This window comes from Meles meles, chromosome 7, assembly GCF_922984935.1.
Source record: "Meles meles chromosome 7, mMelMel3.1 paternal haplotype, whole genome shotgun sequence".
Taxonomy (NCBI): Eukaryota; Metazoa; Chordata; class Mammalia; order Carnivora; family Mustelidae; genus Meles; species Meles meles.
The window spans coordinates 4,929,124-4,943,321 of record NC_060072.1 but is presented as its reverse complement, the minus strand read 5'-3'; the positions used below and the strand labels follow the sequence as shown (position 1 = coordinate 4,943,321).

The 14,198-nt window shown below is 60.2% G+C and overlaps 1 protein-coding gene across 1 annotated transcript in view; it reads left to right on the top strand.

Moving 5' to 3' along the window:
• PARVB (parvin beta) overlaps positions 1-14,198 on the top strand; it is a 93,289-nt gene that overhangs the window by 60,250 nt on the left and 18,841 nt on the right. Inside the window, exons 4-8 of the mRNA XM_046012225.1 lie at positions 439-541; positions 5,383-5,523; positions 7,038-7,153; positions 9,960-10,018; positions 12,507-12,526. Coding sequence (XP_045868181.1) covers positions 439-541; positions 5,383-5,523; positions 7,038-7,153; positions 9,960-10,018; positions 12,507-12,526 — 439 coding nt within the window. The remainder of the gene's footprint in view (positions 1-438; positions 542-5,382; positions 5,524-7,037; positions 7,154-9,959; positions 10,019-12,506; positions 12,527-14,198) is intronic.

Sequence of the window (14,198 nt, the reverse complement as noted above, 5' to 3'; positions counted from 1 at the left end):
GGGACCGCCTCCTCTCCAGGGCTTTAGGCTCAGGGTTGCGGGAGCTGCTCTGGGGCGGATCCTAAGGGAGGGGAGGGATGGACGGATGTTGAATGGGCCACCTGTGGCGCCTCGGGCCGCGAGGGCCAGTGCTGCTGTTGCGCACGTTACCCCTTCCTCCAAGCCACCGTGAACAGGAATCCTCATTTCCTTTTCCTGAGAGCATTCCCGTCCACCCAAGCTCCCCGCAGGAGGATGCCCAGGGGCGTGGTGGTCCCCCCCTCGTGAAATCCCACGCGCAGTCCAGCCGCCGAGGCCGCATCTTTCCCTTCCCGTGTGCCCGGCTGCTGTGCCGGGGTGCGTCTCGGTGCCCAGCGGCGCTCAGTTCCTGGGTCTGCTCTGGTGGCGCCCCGGTCTGCCTGGCCTGGCGTGCGCGGCCATGACGCTCCTTGTCCGCAGGTTCTCATCGACTGGATCAACGACGTCCTGGTGGAGGAGAGGATCATCGTGAAGCAGCTGGAGGAGGACCTTTACGACGGGCAGGTGCTGCAGAAGCTCTGGGGTGAGTCTCGGGCATCCCCAGCCAAGGGCCACTCGGTCCTCTGCAAGGCGGCACGGGCTGCTCGTCCTCAGGGCAGCCTTGGAGCCGCAGCTCTGAGCCCACGCTCCAGGTGGCGACTCCTGGCGGCAGCAGGCCACGCCCAGGTTCCAGAACTTTCCTGTGGGGCCAGGGAGATGGGACAAGGACCGTGCGACTTCCTCCGCAGGCCAGCCCTCCTGCAGGGGCAGTGGGGGAGGGAACGGCCTCGTGCAATTTGCCCTGAAAGACACGCCATTGGTGATGGCCCGTGTGTCGTTCCCTTACTCTGCGCATCCTCTGGAAGTCCACCTGGAGGGAAAAAGTCGTGCTTGTCTTGGTCGTTCATCCGTTGGACAAAGAGTCAGCTTGTGGTAGGTTTGGGTCTGGGCTCTGGAGATGCAGTGGTAACAACAGGGAGGGGGTCCCCTCGCCCACCTGTGCCCCTCATTCTGGCAGAGGGAAGGAAGAGGAATGTTACGGGACACAAACAGATGCTTTTAGAGAGTGGTACACGCTAGGAAGGAAGCCAGAGGGTCATGGGCTGGAGAGGGTCTCTGAGCAGATGTGTCAGAAGAACATTCTGGGCCAAGACTGAGGTGAGGAAGAGTGTAGTGTTTAAAGACCCATGGGAAGAGGCTGCAGGAGGTGGGGGAGAGGGGTCGTGGGGGGCTGGACAGGGCTGGGAAGACGGACGAGGCCAGGTCGCGTCCAGCCCTGGTCGACAAAGGCTTTTATTCCATGTGATAGGAAGCTGCTAGGGCTTTTGAGCAGGGCCGTGACATGATCCGAGCTAAGTGTTTCACAAAGTCACCTGGGCTTCTGGGTACAAAGGGAGGGCTCGGGGGCAGATGCTGAGATCACGCAGGAGATCAGGGAGCCTGGGTATCAGACGACGTGGTTCAGATTGGGGGGAGGTGCAGACCCGGGGGAGAGATCTTGGAGGTTGGAGCTGACGTCGAGGCTGACGTGACAGCTGGGTTTGTCCGTGAGCAGTTGGGGAACCAGGAGCCCCTTGGGAGGAGGATGGGTTGGGGGTTGAGGAGGTGGGTATTGCAGGAACTGGGGCCTGTTCTAGCTCAGTCAGTGGCCAGGTGAGGGTGGAGAGCTCAGCAGCCCAGAGCTGATGCTTCACTCCGTGGTACCCAGGAGCCTCCCCCAGAGAGAGGGCGGCCCAGATATGTGAGTTGGCTGGATGCCACACGGCTAAGAATTTCTCAGGATTTGGCTGAGCCAAGGATCCCCATCTCGGAATGACTCTCCGAGGTACAAGCCCAAGTCTGAAACATTATCGGGGCTGGTAATCACTATCGCCTGTTTATTATTAAAAATGGCAGATTGAATCGTTGTATCATATACCTGAAACTGATCTAACGCTGTCCGTGGATTGTGTGCGGATTAAAAAAGCATCGGTCGGAGTTCCGGTGTTTTAGATTGTCGTGTTGGTGTAGTCATTCCCGGGGTCATCCTCAGCCCTGTCGGGGGCTATGGTGGCCTCAGGGTCATCACAGTGGACACGTGCGGTGACCCACGCTTTCAGTAGAGACGGGCGGGGAGTGCACGCATGTTTGGATCCGCTGGCAAGGATTCTTCCGATGGGGGAGCTGCCCGGGTTACCGGCTGTCCTCCTTGTCTGAAGTGAGGACCGAGCTCCCCTTCGGCCCATGGACTCAAAGCGTTGGCCGTGGGTGATGCCGCTGTCAGGAAACGGGCCCTCCAGCAGGTGCCTGGCTTCCTGGCAGAGAGAGGTTCTTCCTCGCAGTTTCAGAAGCAAACTTCAGAGTAATAGCACTCAGATGTTTTTCCTTCCGATGCTTTTGCACGCCCCTGTGGCTCTTTTGACCCAACTGCTTGAAAAAAATCGTGTTCTAAGCCCGAGTTCGAACTGGGATGTGGGGGGTTGGGGGGGGCCTCTGTACTGTCACTGGATCATAGGATGGGCTCTGAATTTGCCTGTCAACGATGCTGGCGCCTGCCAGGCGACAGGTGACAGGGGCCTCTTTAGAGCAGGTATCAGGTAAGAAATCTTGCCCCTCGAGGCACGTCCTTTGGTCCCCTCCTCCGCTGGCAGATTCCACACGGGCTGTGAAGCTGCGTGATTTTCCGTCACCCCGCGTTGGCTGTGTTACCCACAGGGTGTACAGGAGCGACTCTCGCTCGGCAGCCTCTGTGGGAGCAGCTGCCTTCCGTCCCTTGTCAGTATCTTACTTGAGTACTTGATCAGGCGATTCTAAAATCACTCGTATGTCGAGGGGGTTGACACACGGGTCTGTGGAAGAGACCCGTGGAGGAGAATGTTCGGGTCTGAACAGAAAATCGGCACGTGTTGCCTGCTCGTCGATGGCTTACTGCTGGTGTTGCCGTGCTGCCGAGATGCCGCAGTGACCCGTGTGAGCACGTGGTCCGTGAGCCCGGGGCCAGCAGGAATGACCCCCGCGTGGACTAGACATTGGGCTCGTCACTGTCTCCAAAGGCAGAAGCCGGCACCAAAAAGGAGACTGTGGCGAGGGCCAAGGCCAAAGCTGACGTCTGTGCACCTGGAGAGAGGAGAGGTCTGCGGCCGGGGCCCTGCCTGGTCAGGAAGGGGTCAGGAAGAGGAGGAGCCCGTGAAGGAGTCTGAGGGTCCAGCCGTGAGGGAGGAGGCCCCCGGGGAGTGCTCCCTCGGGAGGGGTAGAGGAAGGGTGTTTCAAGGAGGCAGGAGTGAGAACAGAGGGCGGACCTCTGGATTCGGCCACATGAGGTCACCCAGTGTGAGTCCCCAGCAGGATCCCGGGTGGGTCCTCTTCAGAGCAGACTCTGGAAACACCTGCTGATTCTGCCCCGTGGCAGGCTTCAGCAGGTGGAGCCCTTCTGCACGATGGGCCATGTGCGGGCCGAGGGCGGGTGCTGCTGCCAGGGTCCCCGGGGGGCTCCTGGGCCAGCTGGGGTCCTGCTTCTAACTCATGGAGCTCCCTTCTCCTTGCAAGAGGCAGGTCTCCCTGCGCAAGGTGTGTTCACGGCCCCGCATTCGGCCGCAGCGCGTTTGCCTGCCACATCCGAGGACCCCCCCCCACCCCAGCGTCCTCCGTCCCTCTCCGTGCTCTGAAGGCAGATGCTGCCGCAGCAAAGCCTGTCACTAGACAGTGACGCAGGCCACGCGGGCAGCCCGTCTGATCCTCTCCCACACTGCAGAAACAGCGGGACCCGCCTCGGGCAGCGCCCGGGAACTACTAGCCTCCTCGGTTCCCGTCCTGGGCTGGATTGTGTGACCCCTCCCCGCCCAACCCCTGCCCAGAAGTCCTAAGTTGAAATCCTAATCCCTAGAACCTCTCCGTGTGACTGTGTTTGGAGACACGGTCTTTCTAGAGGTCGTTAGGTTGAAATGAGGTCATTGGAGGGTGGACCCTAAACCCATAGGGCTGGGGCCCTTTTAAGAAGAGGAGATCAAGACCCAGATGCACGTGAGGACCTGGGGAAAGAGACCTTGGGGGAGACCGGCTCTGCCGACCCCTGGTCTCCGATCTCTAACCTCTAGGGTCCTGAGAGCAAGTTTACATCGTTTCTGCCCCGGTCTGTGGTGCTCTGTTCCCGGACCCTAACAGGCCGGGGTGGCTTCCTTCCCCTCTCCGCCGCACCTCCTCCAGCCACCGCGTTCGGGCTGCAGGTCCGCAGGGTTGCCTGGTGGAGGGTGAGGCTGCCGGCCCGCTGGGGAGCCTCTTGTCTGCTGCATCCCGCCCCAGGACGGTGCCTGGCGCACAGGTGCTCAGATGGCTCTTTTGTGAACTAAGGAAGGAAGGGAGGAGAGAAGGAAGGGAGGAGGGAGGGAGAGAAAGAAGGAGGGAGGGAAGGGAGGAGGGAGGGACGGAGGAGCGTCCCCAGCCCCAAAGGCATTGCTCTACAATATGATCCCGCCGGGAGTATTAACATGGTTACTCTTGTTCTAGTATTAACATGGTTACTCTTGTTCTAATGAAGGGAGGGGAGGACGCAGGGAGAGAATGTTGAGTGAGGGGCCTCCATACACAGAGCTTTGCTGGGGACCACCTGCAAAACGGGATCCCCACCGTGACCGGCCTGGACTCCACAGCTTGTATGCTGTCCCTCCTGTCTGGGCCACGGCCAGCAGCCACGTCCTGGCTCGCGGCCGGTCGGCCTTTGCGTCAGGCAGCACGGTCACCCTGCCAGGGAACAGGTCACCGTGTTCTGCTGCTGCTGTTGCTTTGCTGAGGAGTGACAGCCCGTCGGGAGGACAGCTGGGTCATAGAGCCCCTTCTCCCCTTGCCCCTTAGCAGGTGGGGGACCTTTATGGGGGGGGTAGTGAGCGGAGCTCGCCCCGGGGCCAGGCTCCGGGTCTGTTGCGGATCTCAAGCAGATGGGGCGGTTCTTGTCAGGGTCCCCCAGGTTGCTCCCAGCTCCCTGTCGGTGATAAAGTCCTTCGTGGCCGTGTCTGCAAACATCCTGCCATCCTTACCGCGGGGTCCTGCTGTTAGAGAAACAAGGGGACCCACCTTACCGCCTGTCCGGTTCCGGCCCCGTCCCTGGAGTCCCCGCGGGTCCCCTTCCTGCCTCGCAGGTGCACCTCGAGTCATTTTCCCATGTCACGTGCCTAGAATATTCCTAAGTGGGACACCTCCCATTCTAGCCTCGACCTCCACACCCCCTTTCCCGCTCTAGAGTACTTTCCCAAGGAGCACAAAGGACTAGAAAGCTCCAAGCGCTGTGATGATCTGCTCGCCCCAGTCTGGGGGAGGGAGCGGCCGGCCCCCTTGCAGCTGGGTCACCGGCGGCCCCGAGACCCTCCAGCGTCTCCTGACCCCTGCGTCTTGCTCTTGTTCTTCTCATTGCAGAGAAGCTGGCGGGCTGCAAGCTGAACGTGGCTGAGGTGACGCAGTCCGAGATCGGGCAGAAGCAGAAGCTGCAGACGGTGCTCGAAGCCGTGCACGGCCTGCTGCGGCCCCACGGCCGGGCGCTCCAGTGGACCGTTGACTGTGAGTGGTCTCGGGGGCCGCTGGGCCTGTCCCCACAGCTTGCCATGCTGTCATTCATCGTGGCCTCGCTGGGCTTGCGCGTTCAAAACCCGTTCCCGCTGCCGCTGTCTGGAAGGCAGCTGGGACAGGCCAAAGCCAGCGTCCCTGCTCTTGGGAGCTCGCTCCTGGGTGAGGGACAAAGTCACGCCTGTCATTGCCTTTTTTTCCCCCGTGCTTCAGAGAGGAGAGACGTTTCTGGTCTGGTGGGGCAGGGGAGTCTCCCAGAGGAAGGAGGGGAAAGAGAGAGAAGCTCCGTGGGGTTCTTGGAAGGGAGCCAAGCCCGTACACCCATGGCCCTGACAGCAAGGTCCCCAGGAAGGGGTTCGTGCTGGCCTCTGGGTAGATCACGGAGTGTGCTTGCACGGCCAATACGTGGCATCACGGTCTTCCCAGCTGAGACGTGAAGCCAGGAAGGTGAAGAACTAAAGCAAGAAAGTTCTTTGTCGGGGCCCCCCTCCCTCCCTCTCCCCAGGCCCCCCGCGTCCTCAGTATAGGCAGGCAGGGCCTGATGGGGAAGCTCTCCCTGCTGCCAGGGTCCCCTGGGCTTTGGAGGGACGAGCCCCAGGCTGTGGTGACAAGATTGGCGCCTGGTTTCTTGACATCGAGACGCGTCACAGACCCAAGCCTGCCTCAAGGGTTGTGGGCGCCATGGGGGAGGACTGGGGTGTTTGGAAGCTGTAAGCCCTGTATGGGACCGAGTACGACCGCACCTGTCCGAGGACTGGAGAGCTGGCGTGTTGGGGACGGCAGCCAGGGACCGAGGCGGGACAGGGGTTTCCCATCTCCCCCCTCAGAGCGCCGTCCCCCCTTGCTCTCCTCCCTTGCACAGGCCATTGATGGGGCAGGGGGAGACCTGAGTGGCCGGGATAATGATGCATGTTATTGTGACCGCTAAGTGGCCACGCTGACCCCATTTTCCACAAAATTCTCCCTTCCCTGGGCTAACTTCACTCTCCTGCCCGCTCTGTGTCCTTACCACCCCACCCCTGCTGACCCCTTTTGCAAATGCTGTGCTTTGAAAACGGTTGCCCATGTCACCTGAAAGTCAACAGGAAGGAAAGCTAATTAGAGAGGAGACGTAGACTCACACAAGGCGCTCGTCATCTTCATTTTCCCGTGGCCCCCGCTGCCCCCCACCCCCCCACCGTGGTTTTTCTCCACGGTCTTATTTGGATGCAGCGTCTTTTTTTTTTTTTAAGAGTTTATTTATTGATTTGACAGAGACAGATCACAAGCAGGCAGAGAGGCAGGCAGAGAGAGAGAGGGGGAAGCAGGCTCCCTGCCCAGCAGAGAGCCCGATGCGGGACTCGATCCCAGGACCCTGGGATCATGACCTGAGCCGAAGGCAGAGGCTTTAACCCACGGAGCCACCCAGGCGCCCCATGGATGCAGTGTCTTTATTGCCTTTTGGGCCCGGGCTCGGGGTTCCTGCAGAACCTGACCCAAACCAGCTCCCTTCTTCGCTCCCCGACCAGCAATCCACGGGAAGAACCTGGTGGCCATCCTGCACCTGCTCGTGTCCCTGGCCATGCACTTCCGGGCCCCGATCCGCCTCCCCGAGCACGTGTCCGTGCAGGTGGTGGTCGTGCGGGTGAGTAGCGGGCGGTGGACCTTGCCACCATGCTGTGGGGCGGGGGGAGGGGTGTGTGCGGAAGTTTTTCTCCCGTGGACTCCCCCCACTGCTGCTTTTTTCCCTCCCCCCTGTGCGTCCACCTTCTGTCCTCCCCTCTTGACAAAATGTGTGTCTTGCCCTGGCTTGGGGACACATGTCGGAGCCGGAACAATGGCACTGATTTGGAGAGAGGCAGATTCAAAGGCAATGAGTGTGTTGAGGTTTAATTTTCCAGAATTTTTTTTTTTTAAAAAGAACATTCATGTCTCTCCAAAGCCAAGTGGTTGGAATTCAGTTCTCTTGAATGAGCTTATTACTCACCGGAGCGGGTTGAGACCAACGGTATGAAATGGATACCCTGATGAAAGCTTTCTCTGCATCTGCTGTGAATTATATCCTCCAGTCCCCACGACTGCCTTCGTAGGGCCGTTTCTTTTGCTTCCCTTGGAGAGGTGTAACTGGGAGCTGGGGTCCTTCTGGCAGGGGCAAAGCAGCCTTTCCTGCCGCGTCCCCTGCGTTTAAGGGGACAGACCCAGCTCCGGCTCTGTGTTTGCGGTCTTGTCCAGTAAATGCGTAGGAAGCGCCTACTGTGTACTTGGCCCTGAGCCCTGGCTGTCGGGGACACCAAACGGGGAAAACACTCCGCTTGCGAAAGCACCACTCTCCTGCCAGACCGAGGAGGTTTCGCTCGGAACCCGGATGTCTGTGTGTTCATGCACTTGTGACGTCCAACTCCACTCTCTCCCTTATCGGCCCTGTGCCTTCTGTGGGCTGCAAGGCTCTGGCTGGTCCTGGTGTTATGAAGCTGTTTGTCCCCTCCGTTACCCTGGGAGCTCTGCCCGGACACTGCGGGGCGGGAATGCCCCCTTTCTGGCATCGGGCGAGGGTTACTCCCCCCTCCCCGCGCCGTGGGGGCCCTGCTTGCTTCCTAAGGAGGGAGGTTTGTGGTCCGTGGTGGTGATGGGGTCGGGGACCGATTCTGCTGCCCTAGCCCTCGGCGCTCACCCGAGGCAACCAGCCGGGAAAGGCTTCCCAAGGACACGTGGGCGTGTGGTTCCCAAACCGGTGTCCATCAGTCTCGGGGCCCCATGAGCGCCGTACGGCTTGGTGATTAAGGCATTTCCTTTCAGGCTGTGCTTGGGTCCAAGAAAATCTTTTGGGTTTTCAGAAAGTTTAACTGACGCGGGCAAGCACTTGCTGGTGCCTCCTGCCTGACCAGGGTTACGGAAGGATTCTTCGGGCCACACCCAATGGGGCATGCATCGTGGGGCGGAGGTCCCGGGAACTGGCCGGCCTCTGGCCTCAGAAGCCCTCCTCCCAGACCGCAGGGCCTGTCCCTCCATGTCCGGTTCTCCGGTCGGAGATGGGAGGTGCAAGGCATGTGGAGGTCCGGGGAGGGAAGGGATGAGGACAGGGGCCTTGTTACTACCCGGCAGCATGGCCACGGGCGAGCCCTTGAGTTCTCCGAGTTGCAGTGATTTGCAGTGATTTCCCCAGAAATCTGACATTATGCTCTAAAACTGAAATACTCAGCCTCGTGTGTCTGCTACCTCACCCTGGGCCCGGCATCTAGAAGGTGCCCGACAGGTGCGTGGATAGGTGAGGGACCGAGGTGTCTCCGGCCTCGCTGGCGGGTCTCCGGGAGCCCGGGGGCCGCTGACGGGCTCCGCTCCGGGGTGCTTGCTTTTCACCAGCAAGGACCAGCCGCGAGGCTTCCCCGGAGGCCAAGTTCAGGAAGGGCTGGGGAGCGCCGATCTCCAGAGGTGTCCATGGTGGGCTGCCCGGTGGGGAGTGAGTTCCCCATGTCTCGAGGGTTCATGTAGGGACTTACAGTGGTTGGATTAGCTGGCTGGTGAGAGCCACCCTGGGGCCCGGGACATGCAGGCTGCTCCTCGTCCCCGACCCCACCTCCCACCCTGCCACCATCTGCGCCTCTTCACACCTGCGGGCTTCTGGAGAATTCCATCACACAGTGCTGCGTCCTGGCGCTGCTGATGCAAAAGACCACGGCCTGGGAGTTTAAAACAACAGACGTTGTTCCCTGACCGTTAGGGAGGCCGGAAGGTCTATACAGGACTCGGCAGGGCCCCGCTCCCTCTGAAGCCTCCAGGGGAGGATCCTGCCTTCCGCCTTCCAGCTTCTGGTGTCTGCAGGCAGCCCTCCGGGTTCCCGGTCTTATAGGCGCGTCTGCCCAGGCTCTGTCGTCTTCCCTCCGTGCCTGTGGCTGTTTTCTCTGACGGAGACTCCAGTCCTGTTGGATTTGGGACCTACCCGAGTGCCTTGTGGCTTCCTCTTAACTAGCTCTATCTGCAAACACCGTGTTTCCAAACAAGGTCACGTTCCGAGGTTCGGGACGGACATGACTTCTGGGGCGAACGGTGTGGGGGAGGCATCCTACTTAGGCAAGCGTGCCTGTCCTTATACTGGCTGCTCCCCTTGTTACGGGGGGTTCCCGGTGCTCCGTCCCTCTCCCAGCTGCACGGCATATGGGTTCCCTTGGGGAGCTAGGGTATTAATCCTGACACCCCCTCCGCCCCCGCTGCCTTGCTCTCAGAGCAACACGGAGAGCCTAGGGAGAGGGTGGAGGAGGGGAGGGGACCGTTTCCAGCCACCAAAAGGGTCACCCCCTGGAGTTACCTGCAGTCCACCCTAGCGGGCGTGGCGTGGATGCTGTCCGATGGGTGATCTGCACGCAGCTCAGTACCGCGCCAGTGATGTCCTTCCTCCCGTCGCCTCTGCCTGCCCACGTGTTGGTGTGTTTATTTGTTCATTTTGGGGTTTGCAGAAGCGAGAAGGCCTGCTGCACTCCAGCCACGTCACGGAGGAGCTGACCACGACAACGGGGTAAGTGGACACCAGCCGGGGACCGGCACGGACGCGGGGGCCCGCTTCTGCGCGCGTCCCTCAACCCAGGGATGAGATCCGCACGCAAGCGCTGTCCTAGCTTTATGACCTGCGTGCACTTTTCTCTGCAAGGATTTTTTTTTTCCCCTTGCGAGGAAGGGCAAGATAGCAGTTTGATTTGGTATTTAAATGAGAAATTCTCCCAAATAGAAAAGTCGGCAAACCACATGCGACACGGGAATTAGAACTTAGCGAGGCGGCCTGAAATCTTTTCTGGAACGGCACCAAGAACGATAAGCAAGTAGAAATAGAACCGATGCCATTCAGAATCTCTTACAAGGAGGAAACGGCTAAGGGGGATTTAAAACCTTGAGCTTTTGTAAGGGGAGTGTGCTGGTCTTCAGAGTTTTCCGTGTGGGACAGAATTCTTCTCTGAAGCCTTTGGACGTATGTTCCTGATTTTAGAAGGTGAACTTCGAGCATGTTGGGTCAGGGGCAGGAGGGGTTCAAAATGGTCAGGGGACCCCTTGTTGCGGCTCATCTGTCCTCCCAGGCATCAGCTCCGTGGGAGAGAGAACCACACTTCTGGACTGGAACTTCCTTTGAGAGCGTGCGGACTGTCGCTCGTCTCGTAGGGAGAGCCAGGCGGCAACTTTGAAGACATCTAAAAGGCTTCAAGTCTATTGAACGTAGCCAATCAAATGGTCTGTTTTGCAGGTAGCTTTTAGGAGTCCCCTACGGCCCCTTGCTAAGGATCTTTAAAAATTCACTGCATTGGTGCCTCTCCCCCAAACCTGGTTCAGATGAAACAGAACATTAAAGATGGGTCGGCTCGGTGAACCCTCCTGCTCCGTCCACGGAGTGATTAATTACCGTGTCACCCACTCACGTCCCGTCTTTACAGATCCAGGCGGGCACGGGAGACCACTCCTGGAGTGGGCGCTGCCGGGTGAATTGGTGCGGTGTCCTCACATTCTGTGGGTCAGAGCAAGTCACAAGATCATCCTGGGTGGGCGGGGGAGACGCCCTGCCTGCCGTTGGGAGAGGCAGCTGGGCCTGTGGCAGCATGGTGGGGATGCAGCCCTGGGGGGGACTGTGGCCACCTCCTGCAGTGTCCCCCAGGGTTTGGTGACCTGAGGGAGGGCAGCTGGGGGAGTTAGGAGCTCTGGAATCGGAGCTAGCGGGCGGGGGCGGGGGTGGCGAATGGCCCGTACAGCTCACAGGAGTGGCCAGCCTGAGGGCACTGTGCTGGGCAGTGGAGGTGGAGGGGTTTGGGACAAGGGCGGACGGGCTTGCTGGTGACAAAGGCCGTGTCTGTAGAAACGTGGATTCCAGCCCGGGCAGCTCGTGGGAAGTGCTATGTGGCCCCAGACTCAGGATGGGGAGGGATCGCCAGTCTCCTGCCTGGTCTCCCCGACTCTGGGCGTGCTCTCCCCAATCCCTCCCCCTCTGTGTGGTCAGAGGGGATTGGATGGAGCATCTAAATCATCAGATGTCTGCCAAAACCACAAAGTACTGCCTCACCTGCCCGCTGGCCTTCCCGCTCCTTCTGGCCTTAGCGCTCTGGCAGCCCAGCCTCCCGCAGCCCCAAAGATCCTCTGCACCTTCTGTCTAGCCTCAGCCTCCTTCCTGTCTCTTTCTAGAGCTGGTTCTGAGGTCCCCTCCTCCAGGAAGCCCTCAGTGTTTGCCAGACACGAATGGCTGGCTTCCTTTTAGTTCCCGTAGCATCGCCTATATGTGACACTTTGGGTACCCATGGACTGCATTGAAATGTGAGCTTATGGGGCAGGGCCATGGGGTTCATGGGAACGGGCTGATTATTTCTGCATTTTCATGGCATGCCCATAGAAGCTGCTCGGGAAGTATTTGTTAAATAAGTTGGAGCCTAAAGACTCGAGTCTAGAGGAATTTGGGGATGATCTGAAGACCCCCTCGCCTCTCAGGAAGCTCATGCAGGGGAGGACTTGTGCATGGGGACCTCGTGGTCCTCATGGAGGGACTAGCCTCTGTGCCTTGTGGTTTCAGCCTCCGCCGGCTAGATCAGGGTCCTGCCTGTGATTCTTCAGGATCCCCGAGTTTCGTGTTCCTCTGAACGCGCAGCTTACCACGGTGGGACCCTTGGGTGATCTGCACCCTGGACTTCAAAGTTTCCCATTCAGCGGCCCCAGAAGACCCACTAACTGCTGAACCGTTCTTCCTGTTAACCGCTCCCATAGTTTAATCCCCCCAAATGGCATTTGGGAGTGGTTTGACTCAAGGTGGCCCCTTGCCGCTGATCTCGTGCACACATTTAGAAACCGATACACACTCCTGGCATTTGTGATGAGAGGGACAGAGACTCTGTTATGACAGGATTTACATTTTTATAAAGAGCCCTTCAGCTGGACAATTTAGGGCTCCGACTCTGGGGTTCCTCCATCGTGACCTCACCGCACTGTGTTCTGAGCGCCCGCTGACGGCTCTCTCTCTCCTCTGTTCTTGTTTGCAGGATGATGATGGGTCGCTTCGGTAAGTACCTGCGGGGCTGGGGAGTCCAAGGTCACGGGCACTTGCAGGCTGTGGCAACACGTTCCCAGATGCGTGGATGTGTGCTGTCACCCAGGTCACAGGGCCCACAGGACCCCACAGGGTCTCCCGAGGAGCCCCCTGGGGTCTGTCTGCTTCTCCGAGCTGCTGCAGGCAGTGGGGGGTAAGAAAAGCGTGGTGGGGGGTGACGAGGTGGTTCCTCCCGTTAGTCCCCAGAGAGCTGTTCCCATCCCTGTGGCAAGCAGCACGACCTGATCGTCCTCTCCGCGAGGGGTGGCAGATGGCAGGACAGCTTGGGACCGCGTTTCAACCCTCCAGGGTGGGGAGCCCCTGAGTCTGTGCCGTAGCCAGAGGCCATGGGAGTGAAGCTCATTGCTTCGGAGGCTATTTCGAAACAGAAAGCCCTTGACCCCCAAATGCCACGTTCTGCAGGGAGCACGGCTGTTAGCAGGAGAAGCGGAAGCCAAGTACATGTTTTCCCGCGTGCCCTTCGAGCCCGCCTGGCTGGAGCTCACCCTGTAGCTGTGGGGGGCCCCGGGGGGGGGAGGCCTGCCACCCCAGAGTCAGCCACGGGTCTGGCCACCTCATGGGTATCATAGGGCCCCGTGGCACGCCGCTGTGGCTTGTGTGCGAAGAGGGGACGTGGGTCCCCGCGATGTCCTCAGACTTCCTGACGTGAGCCTGACGCCGTGCGGGATGTTCATGGTCTTCACGATTTTTGAGTAGCGGTTCAGTCCTTTTTACGTGTCTTTGTTATTTTAAAGAAAGGGAGGAAAAGGGAACCATTGCCATGTCCAGTTGGTAGGGGTGTCACGTGGCAGTGGGGATGCACGCCACGGGGCCGGTGGGGGCTCCTGGAGGGGACAGGGGTCAGGCCCTGCGTCTGAGTAGGCCTGTCAGAGCATCGAGGGTCTTTGATTTTCTGAGCCATGTCCCATCCCTGTTGGGCACAGGCCTAGCTGGAGGTTTGGGGGACCCGGGGAGCATCCGTGCTGCGGGGGTGGGGGGGGGCTGTGTACCGCGGCCGGGGGACGAACAGTGCGGTAGCCTCTGGGCACAGGGTGACGACGCGCTGGGAAGGAGCCGGGTGTCGCCGTGTGAGAAGTGGCCTCAGCTGCCGTGCCGGCGAGCACGGGGGGCGTTTGAGCCTTCGGGGCCGTGGAACCGCGAGACGTCGGTGGGGTGACGACTTGAGAGGCTCGGCCTGCTTACGAAACGCGACAGGCCGTTAGCAGGTGATGGCCGTGAGCGCCATCCTGGCTTCGGCTTCTGCTGGCGCAAGCGCCGAGGTCCCCTGAGTACCCAGACTGGCAGCCTCCCCCGGCCCTTCTCCCGTGGGACCCGCCGGGGCCCCTCCAGCCCCCCACCCATGAAGGTTGGACCTCCTTCCCTCCCCCTGGGTCCTGGTCCCCGGCTCGCCCTTTGAGTTGGGGGTCGGGCGCCCGAAGACACCCCATCACCCCTTCCGCTGCTCCTTACCCTCCACCTTGGCTTAAGGCAAAGCCACGGCCCTTGAGGTGGCCTCGGGGCCCTTCAGACCACGCCCTCCGCATGCCTCTTGCCTCCTGTCTGGCCTCCTCAGTCGTCCCCCCCCGCGTGTCCTCCGCCTGTCGCTCCCCTGTTCCTCCGAGAGCACCCCGGGGGGCCCCCCTCC